The 15,686-nt window shown below is 38.0% G+C and overlaps 1 protein-coding gene across 2 annotated transcripts in view; it reads left to right on the top strand.

The window, feature by feature from the left end:
• The window catches only part of Socs36E (Suppressor of cytokine signaling at 36E), a 59,695-nt gene that overhangs the window by 18,457 nt on the left and 25,552 nt on the right, over nt 1–15,686 (top strand). Inside the window, exon 1 of one of the 2 annotated variants that reach the window (XM_065234786.1) lies at nt 12,186–12,642. The exons of the other annotated variant lie outside the window; for it this stretch is intronic. Coding sequence (XP_065090858.1) covers nt 12,594–12,642 — 49 coding nt within the window. The 5' untranslated portion in view covers nt 12,186–12,593. Of the gene's footprint in view, nt 1–12,185; nt 12,643–15,686 lie in introns of those variants that run through there. 2 annotated transcript variants of the gene reach the window in all.

Raw genomic sequence — 15,686 nt, forward strand, 5'->3', positions numbered from 1 at the left:
TACCATTTTACTCGTATTTTATTTACAGTCCATACGCAAATGCCCGCACCTTGGCCTTAACCCCGGCCATAAGATTCTGCACAACCTGTGAATCAACCGTTTTTTGCATGTAAACCCATACTTTCTTCAGTTCCTCGACTGTCTTCACTACCTTAGGTCGTTTAAGAAGGTGCTGCTTCATAATCGCCCAGTACTTCTCGATGGGGCGGAGCTCCGGTGTGTTGGGAGGGTTGAACATTTTCGGCACGAAATTGACCTTATTGTCCGCATACCACTTCAGCACGTCCTTGGAGTAGTGGCATGAGGCCAAATCCGGCCAGAAGATTGTTGGGACGTTGTGGGCCTTCAGGAGAGGAAGCAGCCGCTTCTGGAGGCACTCTTTTATGTACACCTGTCCGTTCATCGTGTCCTGGGTCACGAAAGGTGCACTCCGCTTCCCGCACGTGCAGATGGCTTGCCAAACCAGAAAATTTCTTCGCAAATTTGGACATCTTCTGAGTGCGGACATGCTCCGGAACGCTGAACTTATCCTTGGCCGTGAAAAACAGGTTGCCGGGGATCTGTTTGAAGTCGGCCTTCACATATGTTTCGTCGTCCATGATGCAGCATTCAACTTTCGTCAGCATGTTGAGGTACAACTTCCTGGCACGGGTTTTGGCGGACTTGTTCTGCTTCTCGTCGCGATTAGGGGCCTTTTGTACCTTGAACGTTCGAAGCCCAGCCTTAGTTTTGGCCTTCTGGACAAAACTTCAGCTTAGGTGCAGCTTCTTAGCCACATCCCTAACGGAGGCGTTCGGATTTCGGTTGAAGGCCCCAACTACGCGGTTGTGATTTTTGGTGTTGTACGGAATACTTTTTCCTTCACTTCTGGGCTTCCGATCGGTGGTCAACCGTTCCTCGAACCGCTTAATCACTCGCGACACCGTGGAATTCGCGATTCCCAACGTTTTAGCGATGGAACGATGCGAGAGATCCTTGTTCTCGTGATGAATGCGCAAGATTTTATCACGCACGAGCTGTTCTTTCGACTCCATTTCCGCGAGTTTTGATCACAGGACTTTAAAACTTGCAGGATGTAAATAATGCACTATGAACTAAATTCACCCACATTTTCATTAAATTCTACCCAACGGTTAAAAAGTTAGAGCAATTTCATAGTGTGGCAATTTCATCGTGGACACCCTTCAGTGGTTTCACGCGTCAACGAAACCGCTTGCTCACACCGCCATTCAACCAACTTTGACCACGATTGCCACACCGAAGCCGTCCATCTTCAGCATCAGCCATTATCATTCGGAGTACCGGTATGTTTTTCTAGAATAAACCACCCACACCCACACTAGTAGTAGCTTCAATAAACCAACCCTCACAAACAATAGTTTTCCTAAATAAAAGCTTTCCATCTTGAACCACTGTTGCATTGTTTCCATAACATTAATCAGGTGACAGTTTGATCAGTAGTAAGCCAACCTTGAGACCCAGCTATTGAGAACTTACCGGTAACAGACAGTAGAGTTACATATTATAGATCTTCAATGAAGTGCCACCAAATTCACAACAATTGTTGGAACTTCACAGAAGTTCTGTGGAATGAAAGGAAATGCTGATAATTTTTAGTAAAGCTTCATAAACAACTTACTGGAAGCTTTAAGAACTTCCAGTGAACTTCATACAAGTTCAGACGTTCAAACTGCAAACACTTTAAAGACGGTTTGAGAACTTCAGGAAAGAACAGAGAACCTGACATTAGAGAAACTACATAAATTTTAAAGAAGTTTCGAGAACTTGAGCTAATTGTTAAAACTTTTGAGGAAGCTTTAGGAAAACGTTCAGGGAAGTTTAATTTTTTTATTGTGCATCAGCCTAGTTGTGGACATCAGCCTAGTTTCTCAAACTACAAAAGAAGTTCAAGACGATTTCATTAATAGTTCTGAAGACCTCAGTATAGTCCATTCCATATTCAACGGAGATTTATCATGAAAATTCACTTGGAGTTCAACTCAGTATTCGCTTCGTATTCTTTAGAAACTCTCATGGAATTATTCTAGAAATTCACCTGGAACGCTTCTCTGAATTATCTAAAAAAATATCACCAGAATATACTTAGAATACTTCTCGCAATTCCATTGAAATATTTCTCAAAATTTCGTTGGAACCATCCCCCGAATTCAATGCTCTGTATAACCCTTGGGAAAGATTCTCAAAATGTTCATTAAATTCGTTTCGGATTGCCTTTTGAATCTCATTCCTTCCCTTGGAAACATTGAAAAGTATCATAATTGCTTTTTTTTCCTCTGTTCGGGACATAAATCTAAACCAACATTTGATAAGGGCGTAACTCTAAAATTACTATATCGAGAAAATCGCTTCCGAATTTTTATGACCTAAAAATTAATCCTATTTCACGACTTTCCGTTTTCTGGATGATTTTTTAAGCTAGACATATAGTTAATAGTGTAATCTATCATCATGCATCAGTAAAAACTAAAAAAAAGGTTTATTTGTCATGAAATTGAGCAGAAAACATCATAATTTCTTACATTTTGTTACCCCCTGGATCTTCCACCCTTTGAACTGCCAACACTGGTGATACGCCGTGGAAGTACACCCTCGGGATTTGATCATAGAGTTGAAAATTGGAAATACGCCATGTAAGAAGAAACGTTTTTGATGATCTGAAGTGATATTTTCTTATACTTTTTCGTGTTAATCGTGTTTGTGAACTGTTCTCTCTATACGTGGAAAAATATGGTTTGTTTACATTTTGGAGTTACGCCCTTTTAAAATGTTAGTCTAGAAATCTACTGCGACCAGTTATTTGATCTATTGTGGTATATCCCGTGTCCTCAGTTTAGTGCATGTCGTATTACTTCATCACTATTGAGAAAGGATGAAGTATTCTGTGTTGATACAGTTGTCATTCTTGCCTTTATCGCAAGGATCCGATTCTAATTGAAAGGTCCTGCTGTTTATACCCTTCTGAGTGTTGGAACACTCTCCAAAGGCGCGCCCCTGTGTCAGTCAACGGATTCCTTCGCAACAAAATCAAGCAATAACACCGATAATGACCATGCATCAGAATCCTAGTCTTAACCACTTCAAAATAGAGAACAACGAATGAAAGATTAGGATTCACGTTGATTAAAAATAACTACCTAGCTCATTTTTCCCTTGCTTCTAGTTCATCCTCGGAGGGCAAAGCCGAGTCTTGTCACTATCAACAATGCATTAAAAGTAATAAGGACTCAAAACAAAACAAAATCAATACTTTTCCTTTAGTTTGAAGTAGTTCGGACGAGCATTCTGTGGTAGATCTTAATGCCAGTAACGCACCACAAAAAGGTGATCTACCAGGCGTTACTGGGTCACAAATTCCGTAGATTTCTCCTCATAATTTGCTTGGCAAACTCTTTTGGAATTCTTTTCCGAATTCGTTTGAAGATTTTGTGGAGTTATTCTAAGTATTTTGACAGCATTCATCGCTCCAGCTCTGTAATTATAACGAGGCACAATCTTGAAAATTATGTTTGTCTTGAATCTGGATAAGTTTGTCTATTCATGGAAGTTTTATATTTTCAGGGTATAGGTTATTTGAGCTCGCAATTTTGTGTCAATGGTATTGTCTTGATTTTTCATGTTTTAAAATATAGAAATTTTTTGAAGAATTCGAAATTTGAAGAATTTCAAATGTGTTTGAATTTTCATATTTTACAATTTTAGAAGAAATTTTGTTACAAATCTTCAAAAATTTCCGTTAGAGATTGAGATTCTTCGTTTCAAAATCCCAATCTACTGAAAACCTCTTAGATTCTGGGACCTGGAATGAGTTTTACGTTTCTGGTGCTTAGCTTTTGTCCGATTCCGAACATATGAAATGATTCAAAATGTTCATGATCGTGGTACTAAAAAAAATCCAGATTCTGGGACTTAATAATTTTGGTCCTTTGATTTTTTTTGAGAATTTCTCGAGATTTAGGAATCAGATATATCCGACGTTCCTGACTATGAAAAATATCAACATTGGAAATAAGATTGAGATCATGGATTCTGGGAAATATTACAGATGCTAGAGTTTGAAAAAGTATTTTTTTCAAAATTTCACACATAAAAGAATATGCTGGAGTCAAGAATTTTTTTATGCACTTCACCCACGTTCACAAAATCGCGTTACTGTACTCGATGTGCTAAAAGCGTAAGCATTTTTATTGGTAATTTAAAAAACATCGATAATCATTAATCGATAATCTTGATTTATTACTTAGACTTTGATGTCTGTGCTAGGGAAGTTTGTTTCCACTTGCAGGGCTGTTACAACAGGCGCGGATTTCGCGAATTTCGCGATTTTCGCGGATTTGAACTTTCAGTCGAGAAAATCGCGAAGGGACTGATGTGCTGTCACAAAAATTGTGGAATTCATTGAAACCTTTCCGTCCCAGATTTTTTGCTGTCATCAATTTTTTGTTCATTTGACTCTCAATTTTTTACCGGTTCAAACCAAACACCCTGCAAATAATCGAGAAATGATCTCAATTCCATAAGTCACACCGAATTTACACGGAAAGTCCGTGAGGTCTGTCCAATGTGAGACATTTTCCTTTTTGATCTAATATGAACATAGCATTTTTCGTTGTCAAATCATAAACGAATCGTATATATGCGAGTAATTTCCATTTATACCGGATATTCTAGGTTCTCCAAATCGTCCTGGAGTTCAGTTGCTTTGTTCAACTATATCAACCAAGACTCCAATAATGTCTGTAGTATCGAAATATGTCCAAACAGATTCAAAGTGTCTAGGTGGATCGTGCCCGACCTATTGGTACGTATACAAGATGTTATAGGTTCTGAAATCATTCTGGAGATCATATTATTTTTCTACAAGATCACCCAAGACTAATTCAATATCTGTTGTATCGAAATATGTTAAACAAATTTGCAGTGTCTATGTGGATCATGCCAACCTACTTTCGTGTATGCCAAATGTTCTACGATTTCCATATCGATATTACTAAACTACAATTATCCCAGTCTTTGTTGATCTAGTAAAACAAATCATCTCAACTGCAGGACGATTTGGAGAACCTAGATCATCTGGTATACGTGGAAATAGTTTAACATTATCCATATAGACACTATGAATCTGTTGGGACATATTTCGATACTACAGACATTATCCCAGTTATGGTTCATCTAGTAGAATAAATCATCTGAACTCCAGAACGATTTGGAGAACTTAAAACATCTGGTATACATCTGGTTTCGATACTAAAAACATTGTCCCAATCTCGGATGATCTAGTAGATCAAATTATCTGAACTCCAGGACGATTTGAAGAACTTTGAACATCAGGATTGCTCGGAAATAGATCATGCATGATCCACATAGACACTTTGAATCTGATTGGACATTTTTCGATACTGCAGACATTATTGCAGTCTTGGTTGATCTAGTAAAACAAATCAACTGATGTCCTGGACGATTTCGAATACCAATAATTTCCGGTATGCATAGTAATAAGTCATGCATGATCCACAAAGTCACATATCAGGCATAACATTTGATAACGGCACAAAAGCGTTTGTAAACAAACATTCTAAGGCCCTTTACACGCGAACCAAAGTACGCCCACGCAAACATCATCGGATAGAGGTAACTATCACCTTTCCGAAAGTGGTATTGGTTTGCGTGAGCGCACTTTGGTTCGCGTGTAAAGGGCCTTAGAATGTTTGTTTACAAATGCTTTTGTGCCGTTATCAAATGTTATGCCTGACATATACGAATCGGTTATGATTTGACAACGAAAAGGCTCATATTAGAAAAAAATATCATTGCATATCTCACCATTGGACAGACCCAGAGGAATATCCGTGTAAATACAGAAATTGAGAAAACTAGAGCCAAATTAACTACAACATTTAGGACAGCAAAATACGTCCGAGACGCAAAGGAATCACATCTAGGCCGGTATTATTCAATAGAATCTCATAATGTAAGGGTGTTTTATTATGTTCACTTATTACTCATAATTTATATTATACATAAATAACTGAAGCAGTGGCGTCGCGTCCACATGTGCAACCTGTGCACGACACAGGTGTAAATAATTAAAACAAATGCGTTTAGATTTTTATAGATTTTATTGTCACATTATAGCTGTACTTCTTTACTCCTGACAACAAGTGACAATGAATACACTCTTTTATAGTGTGGCTCAATTAAATCTTAGACCTTGGTTTGCTTCAAAAAGGGTTAAATTCAGTTTGGATGGTCTGCCTAATCCCTAATGCATTGATTTCCAAGCATTTCGATAACACTACCATGACAAAACTCGTTAAATAGTGCACCTAAAAGCGAGCTTTTTTGGGTGGCGGGTGGCAAGTTTGAGAATGGTCAAATGTCTGATGTAAGCCAAGCAGACCTTCTATCACCTCTTGAAACATACCACAAATTTTCCACAATACATGGCGGTTTGCACCACTAATTGTAATTGAAGCTTTCGCTTTTCGTCAAACGGGAGCAACACGGAAACAGCAGTCTGGTACGCTTTGGACGTTATCATACTTGCAGTCCGGTTTGAATGTGTGAGTTTAAATTAGAAGAACATTTATGATGTATGGGTGCCCAAAGCGTGCATTTCTCGTTGTGCACTTGAATACTTGATTGCAGACAAAGAGAGTAATGGAGAAAGAGAGCGCAAAAGCCCACTCTCACTCTCTTGTTAGTTGTGAATCTCTCAACTACCGATAGTTGCGCCGGTGCGCCTGTCAAAACTTATGAGCTTCCTCTGGTTCATTCTAGGATTGGGCGATCTTCAGAGAAAGATCGATCTTAATTTTGGCTCTAGAACCGATCTACTGATTAAATCGATACCAAAGAATTGATCTTTGGTAGATCGATCTTTGAATTTTGGTAGCCCGAGAAATTGTTTCCTTTATAATATTCAATTAAATGTTTTCGCGACGGTAAGCAGTAATAAGCACAGGAGGGAGCTAGCACAAACCTTCAAATGTTGCTGTATTCGTAAATATCGGAGCAAATAGTGACGCATTGTAGGGAGCGATGCTGATGTTGACGTTATGATCGTTAAATTTACTACGCAGTCTGTAGTAAGAGTAAATCGTTTTTTTTCTATGTAAATACACTTAAAAAAAAATCCCACCTTTTTTTTTTGAAGATCGAAAGAAGAGATCGATTTTTTTTTCGATCTTTTCGTGGACAAAGAATCGATCCGAAAAATCGGAAATCGGGATGAAAAAGATCGATCCAAGATCGCCCAATCCTAGTTCATTCTGATAGTGTTGTTCTGATGAATAAAGAGTTGATTAATTCAAGTTTGCTACCCAGGGGACTATGTATTTTCTCTAGATTTTGACACTTATATTACTTAGGACCTAATGCAATGTTCAGCTTGAATTAGTTAATTTTTGCAATTTCGGTTAGCGCGAAAAGGGCCTTACAAGTTTTGTTTATACAAGATGATAAGCCCTTCAAATGTTACGTTAGGTAGTGATTAATATAGTAATGGAGAATATGTCTCTCGAATTCATGGAGCATTGAAAAATAAAGCAAAAACTAATATGTGGTGGTAAACTATAATGAACAAAGCTTGGTGCACAGGTAAACAAATGAGGCACGCCACGCCTCTGAACTGAAGATGATACATTGTTATTTTTTTATTTTTTTTTTTCAAAGATTACAAACGATACTCCTTTAGCTCAGTCGGTAAAGGCGCAGCTACAAAGCAAGTCCATGCTGGAGGCGACTGAGTTCGATTCCCGTCCGGTCTATTAATTTTTCAGGTTGGGAACTTTCTATACTTCTTCTCACTTCGACGATATTTTTGGAGCTCGTTTCAATTCTATTTTATAAAAGTGAGCGTATTTCATTATCTATCTGAGTTTGGAAATCAAAATGCCATATTCGAAGCAGCAGTATAATTCAGATTACATTGACTGCAACTACGGAGGAAACTTAGGATAAACGTTTGTATTCGAATTTCGTCACCACTTTTTCCAGTCAGTAGGACCTTATTTTCAAGATAGGGGAGAGCATACAAGTGTTATTAATTAGTTATATTACCTCTTCACTTATGCAATATACCTTCGTATCTTCGAAGCGCATTGCATTTGTTACATACATTGAAGGCTTAAAACGTAACAATGACTAAAATGATGTTCCTTTGATTACTGAAAAATACTGTTCCCCTAGTTTGAAGTAGTCAGAACACTCCACCGTAACGCTTTATCCCGTTTTTTCGGTTCTCAGTGGATTTTTTTTCCAAGGTCAACATCAAAAAATTCCCCATCAATGTCATCAATTGTCTTACGTCATCCAGTCCCGAAAGCTCGTTTCTTCACAATATGACTCATCACGGAATGCTCCAGCATTTCTCCAGCATTTGCGATGACAAATAAGTCAGAAGTCTAAAGTCATCCCGACCAGTTGTTTTCACTTTCGTGTCCTCTGTTAAGTGAATCACCAGCACAATCCGATCCTAAACTTGGATACCATTCCTCCCTCTCCTTTAATTTATCCCTCACCCGTCTCGTTGATGAACGCAATAAAGAGATAACAGTGAGTCATGCCTAATGCACGCTTTTTGCTACCACTGCCAGTGACACACCCCCGTACTAATAAATACCCATTCGAGAGGACCGTGCACTGTTTTTGTTGTTCACAGCTACTCAGTTCGTTGGTCGAGTTATTTCTATTGATTTATGAGGTTTAATATGGCAATTATGGGTCCGTGGCAAAGGGGCTATAAACATCGTCTGTACAAACTAACAACCATCAGCCTTGGTCTAACTAATTGTGGCTTTATTAATGGATTAATTGCCTGGTTTCTACTGAGTCGGGTCGCGTTAGTGAGGTTTGAGGATCGTGTATTGAAATCAATTAGTCTGAATTGATAGGAGAAATGGAGTCAGTGCTGATTGAGTAGTGTGCCGCTGAAACTGATAAGGGATCTTGGAAATAGTAGGAGGCGCCTGTCTGTGGCTTTGAGATGAACATTTGCTATATATTTCCTTCAGATAATAACGGAATGAAATGGTACGGTTGTGGTGGACCCACATTTCCTGCTGACGATGATAATACTTCAAAGTGGCAAATTAGTGCACCCGATGACGCGCGCTGTACGGCACTAGAGTGATGCAAAATTTGAAATGTTTGCTCCACAGTGCTCAAATGGTTCCAAGTCGAGTCTTGATCATTCTCCCAAAATTTGAACTTATTTAGTTAAAAACTGAATGTGCACAAACAATGTGAAGTTTCTAGGGGAATAACTTTTTTTTCACGATATGTACGTTCGAAAAATGTGCATGACATTTAATCAGCTACAATTTTGCTGAAGATATCTTTTCGATTAAATGTAAGGAACAAAAGTTATTAACGTTTCAAGACGCTGATGTCTTATGATCATGCTCAATCAACTGTTCAACAATTCGAGATAGAGCTGGAATTAGGGCGAAACAGTTTTTGTAAACAATGACTTCTTTCGATGATTTCTGGGAACTCAAAGCACGCCCACGCAGACCAACATAACCATCGGATAGTGGAAGTCTTTCCCTACCCGATGAAGCTGTTGGTTTGTGTGGGCGAAAATCCAAGATTTTTAGAAATCATCGATAGAAGTCATTGTTTACAAAAGCTATTAGGCCCTAATTCCAGCTCTATCTAGAATTGTAAGTGTAATTTTCATTAAATTGTTGAACGGAAACGTCACTTCCGATCGAAATGACGCCTGAGATAAAATTTTAGTGAAAAATAAAGTATTTCTGCCAAAATTATACACGTTATTTTTTCTTAGCAACTTAGAGTAAAAATTTCAAAAACGTTTTAAAAATTTTAATATTTCAAAAAGTAGGGGAAATGGCTTTATTGTTGGCCTATGGAACTAAGATTGGACCCATCGCTAAAAACCTGCTATTTATCAATTTTATCTAGATGAACGCGTCATTAGAACTGTACTAATTTGTATATTTGGTCGCTATTGAAAATTTAGTCAACTGCTGAATTTATGTATGGGCCCAATTAGGGGCATTTAGGCCGACATTACATCGATTTCCCCTATATCTTCAAATTTTTATTATTTTTTTTGTAAAAAAAAATACTCATAAAAATGCAAACTTTTGGAATACTTAAAACCTTTTACACTTGAAAATTGACAACAATTGTAGAACAAGAACTTTTGATCAAATTTTTTAACTTTTTGCTAATACGCTTTTAAGCTAGTAAAAAGAATTTTAAAAAATACGACCAAAAGTTGATGTTCTACGATTTTGATGTTTGACAAATTTCAAGTGTCCATGATTTTAAATATTCCAAAAGACTGCATTTTTCATGAGCTTCATAAAAAACCTTTAAAAAATTAAGATATACTTTTAGAAATATTTGAGTTTTATCACTTTTCTGGACATTTTACTCAAAATAAAAAAAATGCCATGCATATTTTTCCTAAAAGACGTTTCTCAAACAACTTTGTCCAAGACGTCATTTCGATCAAAAGTGACGTTTTCGTTCTTAAAATTTATTGAAAATTGTCAAAGATGCCATTTTGGAAGATCCAAAATGTTTGATTTTTTGAAAAAACAAAAACAAAAAAAAACAAAAAAAAAATGCAAAGTTTCATGCAAATTCTAGAAGGCCGACCCATTTATTTTATATTTTTTATGCTATTTGGCGTGGATCCGTCAAAAATTACCAATCTCCTAAATAAGCTGAGAAAAAAAAGCAATATAAAAAAGGGTAGAAGACAATGAACAAAAAGTTTGGATTTTCCATATTAATTCCCAGTTTGCATGGTTTGTGCACTGTCAGCTTCTAACCAAACGAGTTCAAATTTTGCGAGGCTAATCAGGGACCCGATTTGGTTAAACGGTTCCACAGTGGAGCGAAAATTTTATATATTGCATCAGCCTACTGGGCACATGTATGTGGTTCGGTCCGATTCTGTCGTAGGCAGCAGCGGTGGTGGTCCTCCGAGTTTGAATGCGGCACTGTGTGCTTGCTATGCTTGTATGTGATGAACTGTCATTAGTGAGAAATAAAGTCATAGGTCATTTTTCGTCTGAAGATGACGCGAGCAGTGTTTGAATGCGGTTGAATGGAAATGGGCATAAGCGGGAGCGAGAAACGAGCAATGGCGTGTGAAGAATAGGGTTTGGCTTGTTGATCCAACTGACAAGGGGAATGATTTATAACGGCGTTCGGCGAAATATTTTTGTTTGGTTGAAGATTAGATACTCGGAAAAGGAGCAAGTGCTATTTTTAAAAAAAGGTGTGCTCGAAACGTATTATCGTGTTTGTTGAAGCTAATTTTATCAATTCAAGGATGACTTATTTTAAAGACGTATCTTCTTCTGCAAACAAAGATTCAAACGGTCTTATTCTAGTTCTTTCTTGGGTAAAGTTTCCCTAGCGCTAGTTTGCGTGACCGAGCTAAGAGTTTCGATAAATTGACGCTTGATCTTTGTTTACGAAAGCAGATCCGTCCTCTTGAAAATTCATTCTTGAATTGATAATTTTCTATGAATCTGAACATTGGGAGTACATAGTAGTTTAACAATAATTTTTAAATTTTATTTCCTTTCAAAGCTTAGCTTTAGGTAATCACGTGATCCAAGTTCGAAAGGTCTAGTACTGTACCCACCATATTTACAATACTATTTTTATTCCAATTCTAAAACGATTCCAGTATACAACCCTATTCTGTTCGTAATCGAGCCGCAATTCCTGGTATTTTGGTAAATATATAGATGGCGTGGTTTCCCTTCCGACACTCTCGCTTGCACCCTCGTTAACACATTTTGACGTGTCGGTGTCGATGGTGGTAGTGGCCAAGGCGGCGGAGGCGGCAGCGCCGTCGGCGGATTGGTATTCAGTAAATATACATGTAGAGTAGACACATTCGCTTGAAGGTTGGTCCGCTCGCTCGTGCATGGGTTCTTTGGTTCCCTCTCTTATCTCTCCGCCAATCGCAGTGAGAGAGAACATTCGTTGCATAGCCTACTATAAACACGCTGCAATATCAACAGGAAATTCTACGGAACATGACCCGCCAAGAGAACGAGAGAAAGGGAGAGAATATGAGCCATTCGTGCTCCGCAAAGTAGGCTATACGGCGACCACCAGCTGACTGATAGCCGTGACTTGACGTGTATGTTATTACTCACTCACCCCGCAGTTGGCGTTCGGTTCTAAAGCAAAGGCGACGTACGGTTTTCGTCCGGTAACGAAACACGGTTCTTGCTTGGTTCTACGTACGTACATATCTACCAAAGAAGGAATTACAATCTAGTCCTACTAGTGCAAAAATTTCCCTAGTCTTTCGGTTCGGTTCTAGTCAAGAAGCGTGCGAAATTTAGTGCGACTGTGATAAGGAAGCGTGTTGTGCGTAGGTGTGGGAGGCGCGTTATTAAATTATCAATTTAAATTGCGATTAAGACATTTCAACGACGAGACGCGGAAACATACTACTGCAAGTGGTGATAAACGGTACCGGTTGTGTAGGCGTTGGGTGAAAAATATAGCGTTAAAGGAGTGAATGAATAGCGCACAGACACTACGTGCGCCCCCTCCAGCAGTCCGGCAAGATGCGAATTAAGTGGTTAAGTGGACTTACTTTCTCCGGTTCTAATAAAGGTAAATGGGAAAATAGGGAATTAATTGAATTATTGCTCGGCACTCTAAATGGGATTCTATTAAGATGTCATGTCTCGTTTGAGAGATGATTTTTGATGAGATGATAATGGTATGGAAGTCGCAGTCCAAGGGGGGAGGAGGAGAGAGCATAGCTACTATGGTGCAAATTCCAAGGAATCCAATCGATCCGTGGTGGTTTAAGTTTCCACTATGAGGGGAAAGATTTGAGCGGGACGATCCAATTTTCCTATTACCGTGAACTTGCGGATCACCTGCTGTGGAATATTTTGAACGATGATGATGAACGAAGTCTTGGAGCGAGTGGGAGTAGTTTGCTGGGACGTTTGCAACTATTTGAGAGTTGTTTTGAAAGGAGAACACCGACAACGGCAATTCTAGAAAGTTCAACCATTCTATGAAACTTTCAGTTTAATCTCATAAATTCATGGTTTTCTAGGTGTTCGTTGGAATTGATAACATTGTGAAGAAAACTTGATTACTTTATTCAAATTCTCCGAAGTCTATCATGTGGAAATTTATAGTTGTTTGCTGTGTGTTGTTGCTGACAATGTTAGCTTTAACAGTGGGTTAAGTTGAATGTATTTAATTTGACTAAGAAATATATTGTACTTAATAGTATCTAAACATATACCCGGCACCATACTGATTAGCCTCTCGTAAATCCAGATTTCAAGTTTCTTCGTAATCCGATGGAAAATAACAATATTAACTTATCGTATATGATAAGCTTTGTGCTTTAGTGTGGCTAGTTGTAAATTATTTACTGCACGTGCTTGTCGCTTCAAAAATGGTACAGACTTAGAACGCTCTCAATGACCCACTGTCGAAGGGTACAAAATAAAAGAAGTTGAGAGCAGGCATAAAAGAATAACTCCAAACCCCCTGAATGTTTTACTTCGTATCTTCGGTATTGCAAATCTCAGTTCCCGCACCCCGCATGCATCAAGGTGACTCTTTATTAATTTTTCATTTACCAATGAAGCTACGTGATCCCTTTTGACCCATTTAATTTAAACTTTTAGACAGAAGTATTTTTAAGCTTGATATTAGATTAATATTGCTTCCAAGAGGTGTGGTCTTTGCTGTTTTTCAATAGTTAGGAGAAATTATGTAATTTGGTCGGGCTGAGGACATTTATCTTTTATATTTATGATGAAATGCTTAATTGAAAAAACATATTAAGCTATATGGGTTTATCTAAATCAAGCAAGCAACTCAAAAAGGATGGGAGTTGCGTTCGACTCACGATCGCATTTGATGTCAAACCTTGCAGAGTCCGAAAAATGGTCATCCGCTTGAAGACACAATTTGAATAACAAAATTAATCGTGACTCTGTAAAGCTGCAGCAATTGAGCCTTAATAATCTAACAACATAAAAAAAAAACGGCCGTTATGATCACTATAAATTCAAATTTTCTTCAGCGCAAATCTCAGACGCTGTTGCGATAATGTGCATGCAACTGTTATGTCTTGGTGATTCCCTGTTCTGTGTAATTTTCTGATGGGAACTATAGTGGTCGTTCGTACAATACCCTGTAGTGAATAAGCTACTTTGTCTAGTGATATTTTTTATACAAAAGCTTCATATAATTTTTGTCTTGGTTTAGTGTATTGGTGGGAATGGGTGCACTTCATAAAACTAATTGAGATTAATTATAAATTATTGAAAAGTCTCATTATTAACTCTGCTCATGTTGATTTTTAAATGCAACCGTTTTCTAGGTACCTTGGAAAAATTTCGACATTTTTATTTTTTTTTTTTTCCTTTGGTTTGTTTTTTCCGTCGATCTTGTTTTCCGTGCTGAGCACCAATGCTACCGACGTGCCAGGAAGGCAGCTCCCACACCTGGACCCTACCTATCGACCCATCAACTCATGAACCGGGGACCAACGGCTTTACTTCCCATCCGAAGGAAGGCGTGATCAGAGATGTTATGCCTCAGAACATCCCGGCGGCGCTGACTGGGATTGAACCCAGGCCTGCTGGGGTGAGAGGCAATCACGCTTACCACTACACCACCGGTGCCGTTGAGATTTTTATTTTATTTTAAATGAAAAAAAAACTTCAAGGAATAGATTTTTCAAAATGTACATACAATTTATCAAATCCTTAATTTGTAATCTCAAAGAAATGGTCTCGCCATAGAATTTTCGCTATCTCGATTATTTTTTTTTATTAACTTATTGATCATTTGTGAATTCAATGAGAATTAGAGTGGTAAAGTTTGTATGGTGCATTACAACCCTCTGTTCCCCATTGCTCTTAAGATTTGCATTAAGATCCCCACCAACTGTGCCAAATTTGAACGAGTTAGGTTTGAATTAGGATTTACGGGAGGACTTTAAAGTTTTAGTTTGGAAAAACGTGTGTTCATACATTGTTCAACCTAACCCATATCTGAAACTTAGATTGGGTAAAGTATGCAGAACAATTGTGTCCAAAACTACAAATCGGTTGGAATTCTGTGCTTAAAGATATTAACCATTTACCATTCAGCATTTAGTGGGACACCTGGAGCACAAGCCTCTCTAGCAAGCCATGTGTTCAGATAATTTCCAAGGGAAAGACTTCCGAGTTCTATTTTTAAGTAGCTTTTCATCCCTGGAGATTACTGTTTTTTTACTGTGCCTTCTTGTATGTAGTTGGAAAGTTGTTACGTAATTAAGTTTTTTTTATTCGCTTAAATATCATGTTGTTCTGTGATATGTTCTGAAGCTCCTTAGAATTCCTTTGCAATTATGTGCAAAGTTTTCTTTGGATTCTTTTTTGTACGGTTGTATAAATTTTCTTTCGCTGGATTCTGATCTTTTGAAATCAGTTGCATTCAATTTTGGTGTCATTTAAAGACCGTGGACCGTTCAAGAAATGTATCGGGTGTAATTTTAGGAATACCCTTGAGCCTATCTCAGAATTACAATCAATAATTAATTTTTCTACACAGTGTTATTCAAATGGGAGCTACCCATTTGGTACCCAATGAATACTCCGTCACGCACCTAACGGTTGATTCTCCATTGAAGT

The sequence above is a fragment of the Ochlerotatus camptorhynchus genome, unplaced genomic scaffold (genome assembly GCF_037179485.1).
Source record: "Ochlerotatus camptorhynchus isolate MF236.1 unplaced genomic scaffold, CSIRO-AGI_Acam_v1.1 ptg000443l, whole genome shotgun sequence".
NCBI classification, from domain to species: Eukaryota; Metazoa; Arthropoda; class Insecta; order Diptera; family Culicidae; genus Ochlerotatus; species Ochlerotatus camptorhynchus.